Below are 16,531 nucleotides of genomic sequence, written 5' to 3' on the forward strand. Positions count from 1 at the left end.
TTGTTTTAGATTATTATAATACAATAGAATAGAATAATAATAAAGCAAGAAATCAATCTAAATCAATAATTTCAACTAAATGAAATCAATTAAATGGAATGGAATTAAATGAAATGAAAGTAAAATCTTTGTCCGCTTACACTGTTTTTACTTCACAGGATTGGGATGATGAAGATGCCTTGCAAATCCAAGAAGATCCAATTATCCAAGTTAGATCTGTTCATCATAGCTTGTAGTAATTGTTAATGTGGCAGGAGGAGGTCATTAACAAATCACACAACAAAATGATAATTTTACTGTATTACCAGAATGTAGCAACTATGCCACCCCGTATTACTACCCGGGGAGGTACAAATACAAAGCACACAGGTTCAAGTTTAGTCCTCAACACAAGGGGGGAATGAGACGTGGATATGAAAATCCCCAATCTTTATTAATATTAATACAACTTTTATTAACGACCATAAATAGTTAAAAGAAGAGACAGTCAATAAGCAATGTTAAGTTCACAGTAGATGGTCACAAACCGTAGCAATTAACTGTGGCATAGGAGCAAATAAACAATCCCTAGGAACTGGGGCTCACCAGTAGTAAGGCAGGCTAGAGACTGGGCCTTCAAGAGGTCCGCACTAATTTCCACATGTGCACAAAAAGAAAAATCACTCACATTAGTGAAATTCACTCAAAAAGAATAGAAGTAAAAGGAAAACTGCACACTTTAGAAATAAAGGACTCCCACACCAAAAAAATAACTAGCCCTGCCCGCTCTGGACCCCCCAGCTCCTGAAAAAGTAAAAACAATTCAAGCAAAAATAACACTACAATGTTATTTGTAGTGTTACAGGTGTCTACCCTAGTGATCGATTGCTTCAGTCTGTTCCTGTCTGTTGTGCTGCTGAGAGGTTTGCGATTGTAGCTTCGTGTAGCTTCGCTTTTTATTGAATCTCTACCTTACTTTCACTCCCTGTTGTTCAAAATGATAATATATAACTTAATTCCCACCATATTTCTGGTGTTATCGGTAACACTTTAGAATAATGGTCCGTTGTTAACAAGTACCTATGCAGGAAGTAATAAGTAGTTCTACATTAACACTTAACTTAATACACTTAACTAATATAGAAGCAAGATTAACTAAGCAGTAAGTAATAGGTAATTTAGGACAAAGGTAGTTCCTTATTAGGTATTTGATAATTACTAAAGAAAAATATCGTCATTGAGAACTATGACCAATTAATAAAGAATAACCAATTAATTACTAATTAATTACTAATCACAACAGTAAAGTCTATAAAGTGAACAATTAGGTTCTTTGTGGAAACTAATTTATGAATATTTAATTTAATTATTATTACATTTACAAATGTAAATAATAAGGAAATGATGCTCACGATTGGATTAGTTCACTATTATGAGCTCCATTCAGTTCAATTAATTATTGATCAAACACAAATGAACATCAAATAACGATGTTCTCTTGTCAAAAACAATTTGCATCCTTAATGAACACATTGACTGCATTTATATTGTTAAACACAAAATCACATCTTCCAGATTACAATGTCTGGTAGAATATCACTAGTGCCTCACAGAAATGTACGGCTGTACAGTAGGCTATGTGTCAGATATAAAATATGTTAAATAAGTTTATTGTAAATTACTTATGAAAAACATGTTAACCCCTCACTAATAACTCAAGCGTTACCTTGTCAGTCCAGGAACTACTAGTGATCTGGACCATTATTTTAAAGTGAAAAACATGTTAACCCCTCACTAATGACTCAAGCGTTACCTTGTCAGTCCGCAGGAACTACTAGTGATCTGGACCATTATTTTAAAGTGAAAAACATGTTAACCCCTCACTAATGACTCAAGCGTTACCTTGTCAGTCCACAGGAACTACTAGTGATCTGGACCATTATTTTAAAGTGAAAACATGTTAACCCCACACTAATGACTCAAGCGTTACCTTGTCAGTCCACAGGAACTACTAGTGATCTGGACCATTATTTTAAAGTGAAAACATGTTAACCCCTCACTAATGACTCAAGCGTTACCTTGTCAGTCCGCAGGAACTACTAGTGATCTGGACCATTATTTTAAAGTGAAAAACATGTTAACCCCTCACTAATGACTCAAGCGTTACCTTGTCAGTCCGCAGGAACTACTAGTGATCTGGACCATTATTTTAAAGTGAAAAACATGTTGACCCTCACCAATATGCCACACAGCAAGAACTATATACAACATAAAAGAACTACAGTGATTGGGTCTAACATTTTTTATTATAAGCACTGAAACATTTAAATAGAAGAAAACACTGCACAATGCAAAAATGCACAACTGGGTGTGCAAGAATAAAGCACTGTGAAAAATATTTCTGAATTAAACTAAATTTTTGGTCCCACTTTATATTAGGTGGCCTTAATTACTATGTACTTTCATTTAATTTAATAATTTGATACAATGCACTTATTGTGTACATACATGCTTGTACATTGTACTTATATTTTTTAAAATACCTGTATGTAGTTACATCTGTAATTAATTTCTGTAATTACATTTATAATTACTCTGTTGACCCATCCCTTACACCTTAACCCACCCTTAAACCTACCCATACCACCAAACCTGTCCCTAACCTTACCCGTATCACACCTCAATAGCAGTAAAAGTGTTTTGCAATACAATAAGTACATTGTACTTATTTTTTTATGTAAGTACATAGTAGTTAAGGCCACGTAATATAAAGTGTGACCAAATTTTTTAATTAAATTCTTAAAATAAATTTGGCACAGTGATTAAACATTCTGCATTTCAGCCACATTCTGCATTTCAGAATGAAACAACATTCAATACATTCAAGAAACTGTGATGAAAAACTAAGCTAAACATGATGGCTATATATATATATAGGATAAACTAAGAACATATCCTACACAGGTAAGAACATACAGCCACTGGTAATATGTTATTTACTTTTTTGTGTAATGTCTATTAGCTCTCCATTTCTCTTTTTTTCCTCTATGGCAGTGCACACTGGTTCCTGTGTGCACAACTGTCGGCAACTTTCTGCAAAGTCGGACAGCTTCTGCCCTTTTTTAAATGTAGCACGCAATTTGTTGTAAGCTGTGATGTCACAGGCCTCCAATTCAGCAATGGCACATGAGTCCACAATCGTTTTCCTGTCCACGCCACACTTGAGGTTAGCCTCTGTTTTGGTTGCTCCTTTTGACATGTACCTCAGGACCTTTTTGTATCTTCCTATTACTTGCTCTGGTAAAAATACTGACAAAGAACAACATTTTGCTAGATTATACTACATTATTAATAAAAACAATGTCTTCTTATAACACTAAAATCCATTAATCTTAACAAGTTTCTCCAAATATCATTATTTTGTAGTTATTCTGAAAGCATATAGGCAGACTCTACATGAGAGTGGCATATCATACAGTACAGAAGATAATATATCAATGAATACATTTATAAATATAGGAATTTGTTTTTTCAGTAAAGGCAGACTTCCTGAATTCAGAAGTGACTGAGTGTAAAGCCATAGCCGCCCATGCATATTTTAGGGCTTCTGAGTATAATAAATAATATGTAACAGTACAATATAGTACTATACAAATTATTAAAATATACTGTTAATTTACTTGCGTTACGCCATAAAATGTTTTGTATTGAGCCAATGTCCTATTGGTCACATTCCAGTCATTTTTATTAGTGTTGTCCAATCAAATTATTCCTGAAGTCTCCTCAAAATTTTGAAAGTCACCCTTATTGGACACAGCCAGCAGATGAGTTCATTTAGCTATGTTAAATAAGGGAGACATCTAAAATGTGCATTGCTGGGGAGGCTTTAGGGAACAGTCTGAAAAGCCATGGTGCAGTGCTTTTTACAATAGGCATTATTTCAAATGAGCTTTCCACAGATGGAAATCAAAAAAGTTTGGAACAAAATGGCAATAAGGTGAAATGATAAGAGAATTAGAGTTTATACAGAGTTTTTTCTTTTACGTTAACATATTGTATTTTTTTTTTTTTTTTATCAAATGTTTGCCAAAAATGGCCATAGTAGTAGTAGTAGTAATAATAATAATAATAATAAATTTTAAAAAATAAATAATAATAATGTGGACAAATAACAAACAATCTGAAACAGTTCTCACCATTGGTTAAACTGCTCCGAAGAAAATCTCTCTTTGCATTTTTCTTCTAGGAACTTAACTTTAGACTTCAAAAAATAGTTTTCTTCTTTGAGTTTATTGATGGTCACCTGTTGGGTTGGCGCTTGTGCTGGAATATAAAACAAACAAGTAATTTATCAAACATAATTTAGAACGGTGTTTAACACATGAAACACACATTGTTTAAAAACTATAAAGTTTACTTAAATTGTTTCCGAGTTTAACAGCAACTCACTTTCATGTCTTTTGGGAGATAAGGATGATTTTTTTTTTTTTTTTATCTGATAGCCTGTTATTATAATCATCTAAAATTAGGCTATAAATATGTTAAAACATTATATGTGAAAATCGCAAAAATGTGTGTGTGTGTGTGTGTGTGTGTATCTATTTAACAAGATTAAGCTTTTTTTAATTAACGGGGAAAAAAACACAATTAGCCATTAACATTAAAAAGTGTCTGGTGCCAACCTTTATGCATCTCTACGCAAATAACGTTAAACAAATAAAATAAAATCCACCAGGATTCAGTTAGGATAGCTGGCGAGAAAGGAAAATTAAGTGTTTGATAATGTTTGGCCTTGAAATTGCTTTACCTAACGTTAGCTAGCTAGCTAGCTAGCTTGCTTGCTTGCTTGCAAACAAATTGTCAACGGCTGCTTATAACCAAAAAGATTATTCAACTCAATCTCAACTCTGGCCCTTGAAATCCAATTTCAGCCTTAATTAAACACACCTGAACAAGCTAATCAAGGTCCCCAGGATTGCTAGAAAGATACGGTGAGACTGACCAAAGTTTGAACTAAACTCTGCAGTAAAGCGGATTTCGAGGGCCACAGTCGTGAACACTGGACACGATACTAACATACATTTTTTTTTTTTTAAAACATAAATGACACAATACATTACCGGCTTCTTCCTTGTCATCCTCAATTAGTCGATGAGGTGCATTTCTCTTGTGGACAGTTTTGCGCTCTCCCTCCATCGCCATGCTGTCTTCTGATTGTGAACTATCGCATTCGCTAACTCCAATATGGCGACGCGTCAACGCAACGTTGCAGAAACTTCCATCTCTGCACGTGAATTCTACTGCTGGAAACGATTCTTCGAGTGTATTGTCCCAATACGATATGTAGTTGACCGTAGGCATTATTCCACTCAGTTTTAAGTCTTCCAAAACTTTAATTATGTTCTTTATTTTAATATTTTCTCCTTTAAATGGAATCAGTGTCATCTTGTAACGTTTAGATTTCATTTGATCATTTGAGTCGGATCCGATTCTATGAACCAGGATAATAGTAAAACAACTTGATTAAAATAGTTAAGAGGAAGTAAATGTTTAACTTAGATACAAAATGCAAATTACAATGTTTAAGTGTTTTAGTGAATTTTATTAAATCAGTAAATGTTTACATATTGAAAAATAAGGACATAAACATTAACATAGAATCTGCTTTTATTTTATTTTAAATTTAAATATTTCCTGAAAACTGAAAAGAAAGAAAAAAGAAAGAAAAGAAAAACTTGTAGAAAATAATTTAGGCAGTACTTCCGGAGTCATGACCGTGAAAAAGGCGCTATATCAACGTCTGTGAATTCGGCGCATTTTCGAGTTGGTAGTAGATGGTAACAATTGCCTGCAATTATGGGACTTGCGAAGAAAATTCTCTCCCTCTGTAATCACAGGGATAGAAAAGGGACGAAAAAAATGATCAATTTTTTACAAAAACATAATCTAATTAAGTCAATGACGTGTAACCTCTGTAAGGAATCGATGAATCTACAAAAGACACATACACGGGATGGATATCAGTGGTAAGAAAATTAACATAATTCATTAAAATAATTTTATAAACTCCTATACTAATGCTGAATGTGGTGATTTAGGGTATGCCGCAGAAGATCACATACTAGGAAATTTACAAAGAACTGCAGAGCTGGATCGATATTCGAAAAGAGCAGGACCACCTATCACAGCTGGATGACTTTTATTTACCGGTATGAATTACAGAAATGCACCTCGCTGATTTTATAGAGAGCAGGTAATAATATAATTAAACAATAACTATGGGAAATGTAAACAGACATTAATTTATGCATTGTAAATCAGTCAGGTAACCGAGTGAGTTCATTTCTTTGTGATAATGCTGCCCAGACAGCATCATATTGTCGGCCCAGATACGGCCCACATCTGGCACATGTGGAATGATGATCTGGCCCACATGTAGCTGGAATGATGGTACTTGTGCGGACCGCTCCTGTTTGCCAGATCTGGGCCAAAAGCAGGCCATAGCAATGCCACATATCAGCCAAGAGCAAAGAAATAAACCACACTGGATCTTATCTGAGCCACAAAATCTTCATGTAACACTTTATTTTGATGGTCCCTTTTGAACACCAGTCACCATTATGGTGACTTCAAATAAAGCAAACGTTAGATTTAAATCTCTGTTAATTCTCAATAAGAATTTCTGTAGACCTTTAAGAGAAATAAAGTCAGTCTGGTTAGTAATAAGTGAAGATGATGATGCTGTTTTTGGAGTTGTTTAAACCTCCTCTGCTGAGATCTTCAGAGATTTAATATATTTTATCTTCAGTTGAATTCATCTAAGGCTGTGGCTGAAGTCAGTTGTAATTCTTGAGTTTCTTTTTTCTGTTTTCTTCTTTCCTTCAGTGATTTTGCTTGTTAACAAGCTTAGACAAGCTGAGAGGACTCTATAAATAATATATGAAGATTTTGTGGCTCAGATAAGGTGCAGTGTGGTTTATTTCTTTGCTCTTGGCTGACATGTGGCATTGCTATGGCCTGCTTGTGGCCCAGATCTGGCAAACAGGAGCGGTCCATCTAAGTGCCATCATTCCACGCTACATGTGGGCCAGATCATCATTCCACATGTGCCAGATGTGGGCCGTATCTGGGCCGACAATATGATGCTGTCTGGGTGTATTGTCGTAATGGGCCATCAGCAGAAAAAGATGTAGAGCCAATGGATGTAGAGTAGGATATGGATTGGTTTGCAAAAGGGAAGAGAAAGGCCATAGAAGTTGCACAGACCCAGGCAGGCCTTTCAAATCTAAATGCAGAAAATATGACGAAGCATATCTTGCTCTTGGCTTCACTTTTAATGTCGTTACACTACTGTATTTTAATGTTTGTCATTATGGTGGTACCTGGAGAGCCAAATGTTTTCTGAGGTGGTACTTGGCATAAAAAGTTTGAGAACCATTGCCTTAGAGTAAATATGTTTCTGTAAAGTTAAAACAAACATCTTTGTGATAATGCAGTGACCAATGTGAATCTTTTCACACACAATCTATTTTCATTCTTGTTAACAGATATTGTCAAGGACTGAGATTACGTCAGGTGGATATGATCCAGGACGGCATAGCCGGAAGCTCAGCAACACTGAGCAAAATGACAAAGAAGCTAAGAATGGTCTGTAAAAAAGCTTTGAGAAAGTACAAGAGAAAGACAGGACAGTTTGTGGGGGGAAGGACAGAGTTTGTCATTATAGATGAAAGCAACTTCCGTCACAAAAGAAAGGTATTTAGTTTTAAGGCTATAATATATCATGGCTGTAGTCCAACTTTCAAATCAAATGTACTAAAATAAACTGTCTGTTGAAAGGGTAAAACAAAGCAAGGAGCAGCATGATTGGAGCAACATGTTTTGGCATAAACTCTCTCTCTCTCTCTTCCTTCGGCTTGCTCCCTTTTATACAGAAACTCTTAAAGAGGACATCAGATTAAATTTTCCCTTTTATAGATTGTTTTTTTTTTTTTTTTCCACCTATTTAGGTTTCTGGCGTATCTACCAGCTCAGAAAAGCCGAAAAGAAAACATGCAGCCGGTTCGTTTTGGGCTTTCTGAGAATGAAACTCTCATCCTGTGAGCTGTTTCAATCTGCAGCCACATTCTACAGTGACTACGTTTACATGGACATCAGTAATCTAATTATTTACCTTATTCTGAATAAGACAATATTATGATTAAGGTGTTTACATGAGTTGCTTTTAGAATAATCCTTTCATGTTCCCGTTTTACATGTTATAGTACATAGATCGATTAATGGCATGCGTCATTACGTCACCACACGACGACATCCGACGTCTCCTCCAGAAATTCACACATAAACATATAGTCTTCGTGATGATGCCATATACAGTTTTGGGTGTTTCATTTTTAATTTTATGAAAGCTTCAAGTGCAGTTAATTATTTGTACGTGCATACAGACCACGGCGGTGTTGAAGCTCTTTTATTTGCCGTCAAACGGTTGACCACTGTGTGTGTGTGTCCTGTCGCAAAATGCGGCGAAAAGTCCTACACGACGGTAATAATGTGATTAAGGTGTGTACATGTCTTTACTGCACTTCAATAATGCGACTAAAATAGGAATACTCCACGTCTTAATTCGATTTGTGTTTACTTCGATTATGACTTTAGCCGGATTAAGGTCATCAAAAATCTCTGTTTACATGGTAGACTCTTAATCAGAGTATTGTCTTAATCATATTAAAATCGGAGTATTGATGTCCATGTAAACGTAGTCATAGATAGCTAGCTATTTGAAGCCATATACAGAGTCCAAGGCAGCAATTCATTTCACATGTCTTGTGTTGGCACGCCCCACGGAAGAGAGGGGCGGGGTGAGCAGTACCTCATTATCATTTAAAGATAAATGCACTGAAACGGGTCACTGTGAACAGAGGGAAAAAGGGAGTTGTTTTACACGATCATTGAGGAATTTTAACTAAAGTATATTACAGACATTTCATGAAGACCCTAAAGAATCATTGAAAATTTAAACTTGTGGAAAATGTGCACACAATGTCCCCTTTAAGGCCTTCATCAGAAAGTTTTGCTTGAGCAAAAGTTATACTGGCTATTCTTGACAGTTATTTAATTGAATGATTAAAAGACAAAAAGAAGATCTAAAAAGTATGGACACTGTAATGTTATCTTGAATATTTAGTTTGTCATCAGAGACAAAAGTGTAATAGTGTTAATACAACACTTCTCACAGGGAAAGAAAAAGCAAGACACTTATTGAATGTTATTTTATTTATTTTTTAGTATGGACGAGGAAGAGTTGGCGAAACATGGAGAAGAAAAAAGTGGGTCTTTGGTATCTTGGCCACTAAGGGTGATCGAAGACGACCAATTTTGCGGCTTGTTGAACAGCGCTCAAGAAATCACCTGATTCCAGTAATCTCAAGACATGTTCGCCAGGGATCAACCATTTTGAGTGACGAATGGAGACCCTACAAGAGAGCTCTGACCACACTTGGCTACACTCACTACACTGTGAATCATAGCAGGTGGTTTGTTGACCCAGTTCATGGAGGCCACACCCAGAATATAGAACGAGCATGGTCAACATATAAAAACCAGGTCTGGAGGTTGAGAGGCAATAGGACGCAGATGGGAGTTTTACTTACTCAAACATGTTCTGAGGGCAGAAAGGAAAATGATTGGTTCACAGATTCAACCAATGAAATTGAAGCAGAGGCGGGGTCAGGAAATTTGAACGTGCGTGTGTGTGGAGGAGGGAATACATCAGACAGATACGTTACTGACGCTTCGTGGGAGGCATTTATAACAAGGTAAGTGAATTTACCATGTATTTTAAGGAAACAAACAAACAACAACAAAAAAAAAACATCTCAAACCTTTAGTGAGATAATTAGCGAACAAAGATGCACAGAACAAATAGTATGCATTTTCATTAGACTGCTTCATCAGTGGATCGCACCAAAGCTGCTAATGAGGTAACTGGAGTAAAACATGCTTTTCCAATGCTACCGCGCTATCTGTGAAACCGATATGAGCGACAACATAACTAGTTCAAATCTCCATGACATTTCATCAGTCAGTTAGCGTTAGCATTAGTACTGTACTCAATATTCATATTACTGTTCTTTTTACTGAACTATGTGCTGCTCTCAGGGCAGGAGTACTTAATATTCATATTATTTTTTACTGAACTATGTGCTGCTCTCGGGGCAGGAGTACTCAGTATTAATATCACTGTTATTTTTACTGAACTATGTGCTGCTCTCAGGGCAGGAGTACTTAATATTCATATTACTGTTATTTTTATTGAACTATGTGCTGCTCTCAGGGCAGGAGTACTTAATATTCATATTATTTTTTACTGAACTATGTGCTGCTCTCAGGGCAGGAGTACTCAATATTCATATTATTATTACTGAACTATGTGCTGCTCTCAGGGCAGGAGTACTCAACAGGTCCCTATTACTGTTCTTTTTACTGAACCATGTACTGCTCTCAGGGCAGGAGTACTCAATAGGTCCCTATTACTGTTCTTTTTACTTAACTATATGCTGCTCTCAGGGCAGGAGTACTCAATATTCATATTATTTTTTACTGAACTATGTGCTGCTCTCAGGGCAGGAGTACTCAATATTCATATTATTATTACTGAACTATATGCTGCTCTCAGGACAGGAGTGCTCAATATTCATATTATTATTACTGAACTATGTGCTGCTCTCAGGGCAGGAGTACTCAATATTCATATTATTATTACTGAACTATATGCTGCTCTCAGGGCAGGAGTACTCAATATTCATATTATTATTACTGAACTATGTGCTGCTCTCAGGGCAGGAGTACTCAATAGGTCCCTATTACTGTTCTTTTACTGAACTATGTGCTGCTCTTGGGGCAGGAGTACTCAATAGGTCCCCATTACTGTTCTTTTACTGAACTATGTGCTGCTCTTGGGGCAGGAGTACTCAATAGGTCCCCATTACTGTTCTTTTACTGAACTATGTGATGCTCTCAGGGCAGGAGTACTTAATATTCATATTATTTTTACTGAACTATGTGCTGCTCTCAGGGCAGGAGTACTTAATATTCATATTATTTTTTACTGAACTATGTGCTGCTCTCAGGGCAGGAGTACGCAATATTCATATTATTTTTTACTGAACTATGTGCTGCTCTCAGGGCAGGAGTACTCAATATTCATATTATTTTTTACTGAACTATGTGCTGCTCTCAGGGCAGGAGTACTCAATATTCATATTATTATTACTGAACTATGTGCTGCTCTCAGGGCAGGAGTACTCAATATTCATATTATTATTACTGAAATATGTGCTGCTCTCAGGGCAGGAGTACTCAGTATTAATATCACTGTTCTTTTTACTGAACTATGTGCTGCTCTCAGGGCAGGAGTACTTAATATTCATATTACTGTTATTTTTACTGAACTATGTGCTGCTCTCAGGGCAGGAGTACTCAATAGGTCCCTATTACTGTTCTTTTTACTGAACCATGCGCTGCTCTCAGGGCAGGAGTACTCAATAGGTCCCTATTACTGTTCTTTTTACTGAACTATGTGCTGCTCTCAGGGCGGGAGTACTCAATAGGTCCCCATTACTGTTCTTTTTACTGAACTATGCGCTTCTCTCAGGGCAGGAGTATTCAACATTCATATTATTTTTACTGAACTATGTGCTGCTCTCAGGGCAGGAGTACTCAATATTCATATTACTGTTCTTTTAACTGAACTATGCGTTGCTCTCGGGGCAGGAGTACTCAATAGGTCCCTATTACTGTTATTTTTAGTGTAATATGCGCTGCTCTAAGGGCAGGAGTACTCAATATTCATATTATTGTTATTTTCTCTGAACTATGTGCTGCTCTCAGGGCAGGAGTACTCAATATTCATATTACTGTTCTTTTAACTGAACTATGCGTTGCTCTCGGGGCAGGAGTACTCAATAGGTCCCTATTACTGTTATTTTTAGTGTAATATGCGCTGCTCTCAGGGCAGGAGTACTCAATAGGTCAGTGTTACTGTTATTTTTAGTATACTATGTGCTATCCTCTATGATCTAACCATTGTTCATTTCTTTTAAACAACACATTATATCAAGCATGAAGAACATTCAGTAAACATGGCTGTTAGCTCCCTGGCCATTCTTGACTGTTGTAAAACTGAAGCAAGTTGTCCCATAATATACATTGTATTCTACACTGCGTAGATATATATATATATATATATATATATATATATATAAAATCTCTTATTCATTTTTTTTATATAGTATTGATATTTTGGCATAACCTTCCTGTTTATTTTTACTAGTTTTAGTCTAGTAAATGTATGCATATTTTTAAAGGTATTCAATTTATTTATTTTTTAAATCATTACATTTATAAATCAGTAGACAATTACTGTATTATTGATTGATCTTTTATTTTATTCTTCAGTTACCTGGACGAGCTGGCAGAAATTCGACAAATCAAAGGAGCTACCACTGAAGAGGCATCTGATACTGCAGAGTCCAAAATGGTGCAAAATGGAGATGTATGAAAATGGTGTATGTTTGGTTCCACCTGATAAAAGCACATAATAGCCAGATTTGGATGGTAATTGGTTCTCATGGGGACGTAAGCGATTTTCAGCATTTACAGGGGTTAGTCTGTGATTTTATTGCCATCCGAATCCAGAATGTCAGCGTTTTTCTCCCACCATCCCTGTAAAAATCCCTGGCCGAATTAATAAAGTCATGTGGTAATTTAATTGCTGTCCGAATCCACATCTCTGAGAAGAAGAAATAGATTCAAAACTAACTGTTTAAATCCTTTTTGACCACCGTTTAACATGATATACTAACTGTTGTACTTTGCATGCATATTACTGAAAAAAAATACTGAAATGCTAGAAAGTATTTACAAGAACAATACTTCATAACTGCTCCACCACAACAATTGAGTGCTGTTAAGAACAAAAAGACCAGTAAGCATGTAAACATTTGAAATGGGTCATTATGGCAGTAACAGGTATACAATACAACTTTAAAATATGTATAGCCCTACAAGTACATACATAAAAATGTAAACCAAGCAGCTTTGTTTACCTCATGTAAATAAGAGGTTGCAACGCATTTCTGCTAATCTCCACATTTTTAATGACACCCATCATTTTGAGAGCTAAAATTTAAGAAAACTATTTAAACTAGTGGGTCTATTTTTCTATTCTTAAACCAGAGATTTAAATAAATAACGAATAGTATATTACATTTAAATTTATTTATTATTCCAAGCATATGCCATTTTATTTATTTATAGCAGACAACCATGCGATTGGCCATGTCAGCAGTGCATTTCTAGGTTCATATGATCACACATCTTGCTTCTCCACTGTGAAAAAAGCATCAAATACATGAGTAAATACATTTTTACATATGTTCACATGAGAAACAATTACCATCTGATAGGTCTTCTGTCACAGAGTTGACTTGTGTTATTTTTGTGAGTTGACTTGTGTTAAATGTGATTGCAAAAGATCCCAGTGTCAATCTACAGTATGTGCAACCACTTAATGTTCTCATAGTCTATTGCAGTTGTGCTTGTAATGTAAAAAATAGCCAAAATAGTTAGTTTAATTCAATTGTTTGTGTAAGAACAAAATGAAAGAAATTGAGTTTGAAAATAATCAGTTTACAGGTCCAATATTACAATAAAATAATCAAGTAAAATTATGACTTCCTTCCATTTTTATACAATTACAAACAAATCCAGAGAATTAAATGCATGTATAATCCACAGGAACATTTCACAACAAAAAGGTATAGCAGGTGTATCATTAAACTGCTGTAGTTTGAATGTGCTCCCTTTAAACCAGGCCATAGGTTGGCTTGCCAGATATCTTCTCAAAGTCTCCAGACGTGTTTGCAACGTCTTCCTGCATTTGAAATGCATAAAGAATCTGGTTTCAATTTACACTGATAGTCATGAAAAAATAAGAATTTAATTTAAAAAAATTAAAACAAATGTATTTTACCTGAAGGGTTTAGTTTACGATATTGAATCATGAACATCCTCATTTTCATATATTTCCTGGACCACTTTATTTTGTGGAGCAAACTTGCATACCAGGAACATTACATTACTGACCAGCTCACTTCACAGCATCTGAAATGTAGCAATGTAAACAAACATAATTACTAGTAAAATCATAAGATCAAAGATAAAAATCAGATTTTCAACTTCCTCAAATGTGACAATTTCTTAAATGACACGTAATACATCCTTAAACACTGCCATTCCTAGAGCCTACTGTACTCTGGCCTCAGCTACAACTACAGTGATTGAGGGCAGATTAGAGTAGACGTTTGAAGGACAGCCGATGAAGTCCATAGGCTGGCATTATGCAGACAAACCTAACAGGTAATTGCTAACAGGAAGTGAGACTGGAGTTTCTGACACTCACTTCAGCACAGCAGTTCAGAATAAATTCTTACTTTTAGGAGACAAAACTTCATTTGTCATGAAATTTGATCTTTAAACTTTTGCAGACCTTTTACATTTACAAACAGCTATTTTACAATGCATGAAAAGTAATATTTTGGGGGAAAAAATTATATGGGCACTTCAAATATCAACAAGATTCTCAACTAAATCTAGAGGAATTTACAAAGAAAGTCCAGAGATTCCCTTACTCCAAGTATGGACCAATGATGGCTTCTGCTTTTTCAAGAATGTTATTCTGCAAAGAGAAGAAAAACTACATGAAACAGTCACAGTCAATGACAGGTTTGTTGTCATTATAAGCATGTGAAAACGTAAATTAAAAAAAAAATGTAGTTGAATCTACAGTGCATTTGTGAGTTCTCCAGGACTATAAACAGAAACAATTATGAATAATATACAGAAAACAGATACCTTATATGTGTGTAGTTACCAGTGCATATTGAATAAGATAACAAATATACAGTACACTTTAGTTTTTGGTAAACCATCTGCACTTCGTTGCAATAGTTCTACCATACTACTCTCTATACATCTACTAAGAAATACTACTAGAAAACAGAGCTTATAACATGGAAAAAGTACCCTAGCAAAAGTCAATAAAGTTGTACAAATATGAATTGTAATAGAAACCAATTATTTTTCTTTTTTTTTATTTACCTCATCAGGAAGCTGCTGATACAAAGGGAATATGGCCCAGATATTTTTTTCTTCTTCCCAATTCTGGTCTTTCTGTCCTGAAATATATATATATATATATATATATATATATATATATATATATAAATAAAAGTATGGGTACAGAGCATTATTATTATTATTAGCTGGCAAGTTATATTCAACAAATCAGTTATAATAATTTTTTCTTAGACTACTGTATTTTCAGCTACATACAGTTTAAACCAGGAGTGCCCAGTCCTGTTCCTGAGATCTACCTTCCTGCAGAGTTCAGCTCCAATCCTGATCAAACACCTGTCTGTAAAGTGCTCTTGAAGAGCTTAATTAGCTGGTTCTTGTTTGTTTGATTAAAGCCTGAAACACACTGCACGATTTTAGGCTGTCCCAGACGAAAGACTGCCTTCGTGAAGCAATCGTGGTGATTTCTGTTTGGCCACAATTGTTTCACGATGCCAATCTTTCGCCTGGGACAGCCGAAAATCGTGCAGTGTGTTTAAGGCATATGGCTGAAGCTGAACTTTGCAGGAAGGTAGATCTCTAGGAACAGGATTAGTTTAAACCAAGGGTTTTAAAATTGTTCCTAGAGTCTCTCAAGGTAATCTAAGGAATAAGGAAAACTTTCAAAATGTGCAATGCTGTCGACTGGGAGGCTCCAGGAAAAAAATTAAAAATAAAACAAAATGCTTGAGGTGGTTTTTGGCTTGTGTGATTAAGAGTAAATGCAAATAATGTGCAAATAAATTCCTCTATGCCCATCAAAAAAGTCATGTAACTTTGTGCGACAGGGCGGCATAACCTGACTAACCAGCAGACCAATCTTATTGCACAGCATCTGAAATGTAGTTAAGGTCATTCTTAAATGCCCAAGCAAAGTATAGTCATACAGAAATACTTTGATAAATGTAGCGAACAGTACACTAAAAATAATAGTAATACGGACCTATTGAGTACTCCTGCCCTGAGAGCAGCACATAGTTCAGTAAAAATAATAGTAATACGGACCTATTGAGTACTCCTGCCCTGAGAGCAGCACGTAGTTCAGTAAAAATAATAGTAATATGAATATTGAGTACTGAGAGCAGGGACGTGCAGAAAGTTCCTCAGGGGCAGGGGCTCAAATGTAAAAAAGGCAATATGAGGAAAAAAATAATTATAGGTCAAAAGATTGGATACATCACTATTTTATATTTTTGCAAGAAGTCACTTATAGTCAACAAGCCTGCATGTAGCAGCGCATAGTTCAGTAAAAAAAAAAAATGAATATTGAGTACTCCTGCCCTGAGAGCAGCACATAGTTCAGTAAAAAGAACAGCAATAGGGACCTATTGAGTACTCCTGCCCCAAGAGCAGCACATAGTTCAGTAAAAGAACAGTA

General features: G+C 35.6%; 1 protein-coding gene and 1 long non-coding RNA gene across 2 annotated transcripts; one reads left to right on the forward strand and one right to left on the reverse strand.

The window, feature by feature from the left end:
• Positions 1-3,740: 3,740 nt before the first annotated feature.
• On the forward strand, positions 3,741-12,538 carry LOC131539188 (uncharacterized). Its single transcript, XM_058773561.1, has 5 exons — positions 3,741-6,005; positions 6,078-6,188; positions 7,527-7,734; positions 9,265-9,794; positions 12,436-12,538. The coding sequence occupies exons 1-5, from the start codon at positions 5,836-5,838 to the stop codon at positions 12,536-12,538; spliced, it is 1,122 nt and encodes a 373-aa protein (XP_058629544.1). The 5' UTR covers positions 3,741-5,835.
• A 1,206-nt stretch (positions 12,539-13,744) lies between these two features.
• On the reverse strand, positions 13,745-15,217 carry LOC131539530 (uncharacterized). Its single transcript, XR_009270898.1, has 4 exons — positions 15,139-15,217; positions 14,670-14,716; positions 14,012-14,142; positions 13,745-13,912 (listed from the first exon to the last, which is right to left on the reverse strand). It is a non-coding gene; the product is annotated as an uncharacterized LOC131539530 (long non-coding RNA).
• Between the last annotated feature and the right edge of the window lie 1,314 nt (positions 15,218-16,531).

The sequence above is a fragment of the Onychostoma macrolepis genome, chromosome 04 (assembly GCF_012432095.1).
Source record: "Onychostoma macrolepis isolate SWU-2019 chromosome 04, ASM1243209v1, whole genome shotgun sequence".
NCBI classification, from domain to species: domain Eukaryota; kingdom Metazoa; phylum Chordata; class Actinopteri; order Cypriniformes; family Cyprinidae; genus Onychostoma; species Onychostoma macrolepis.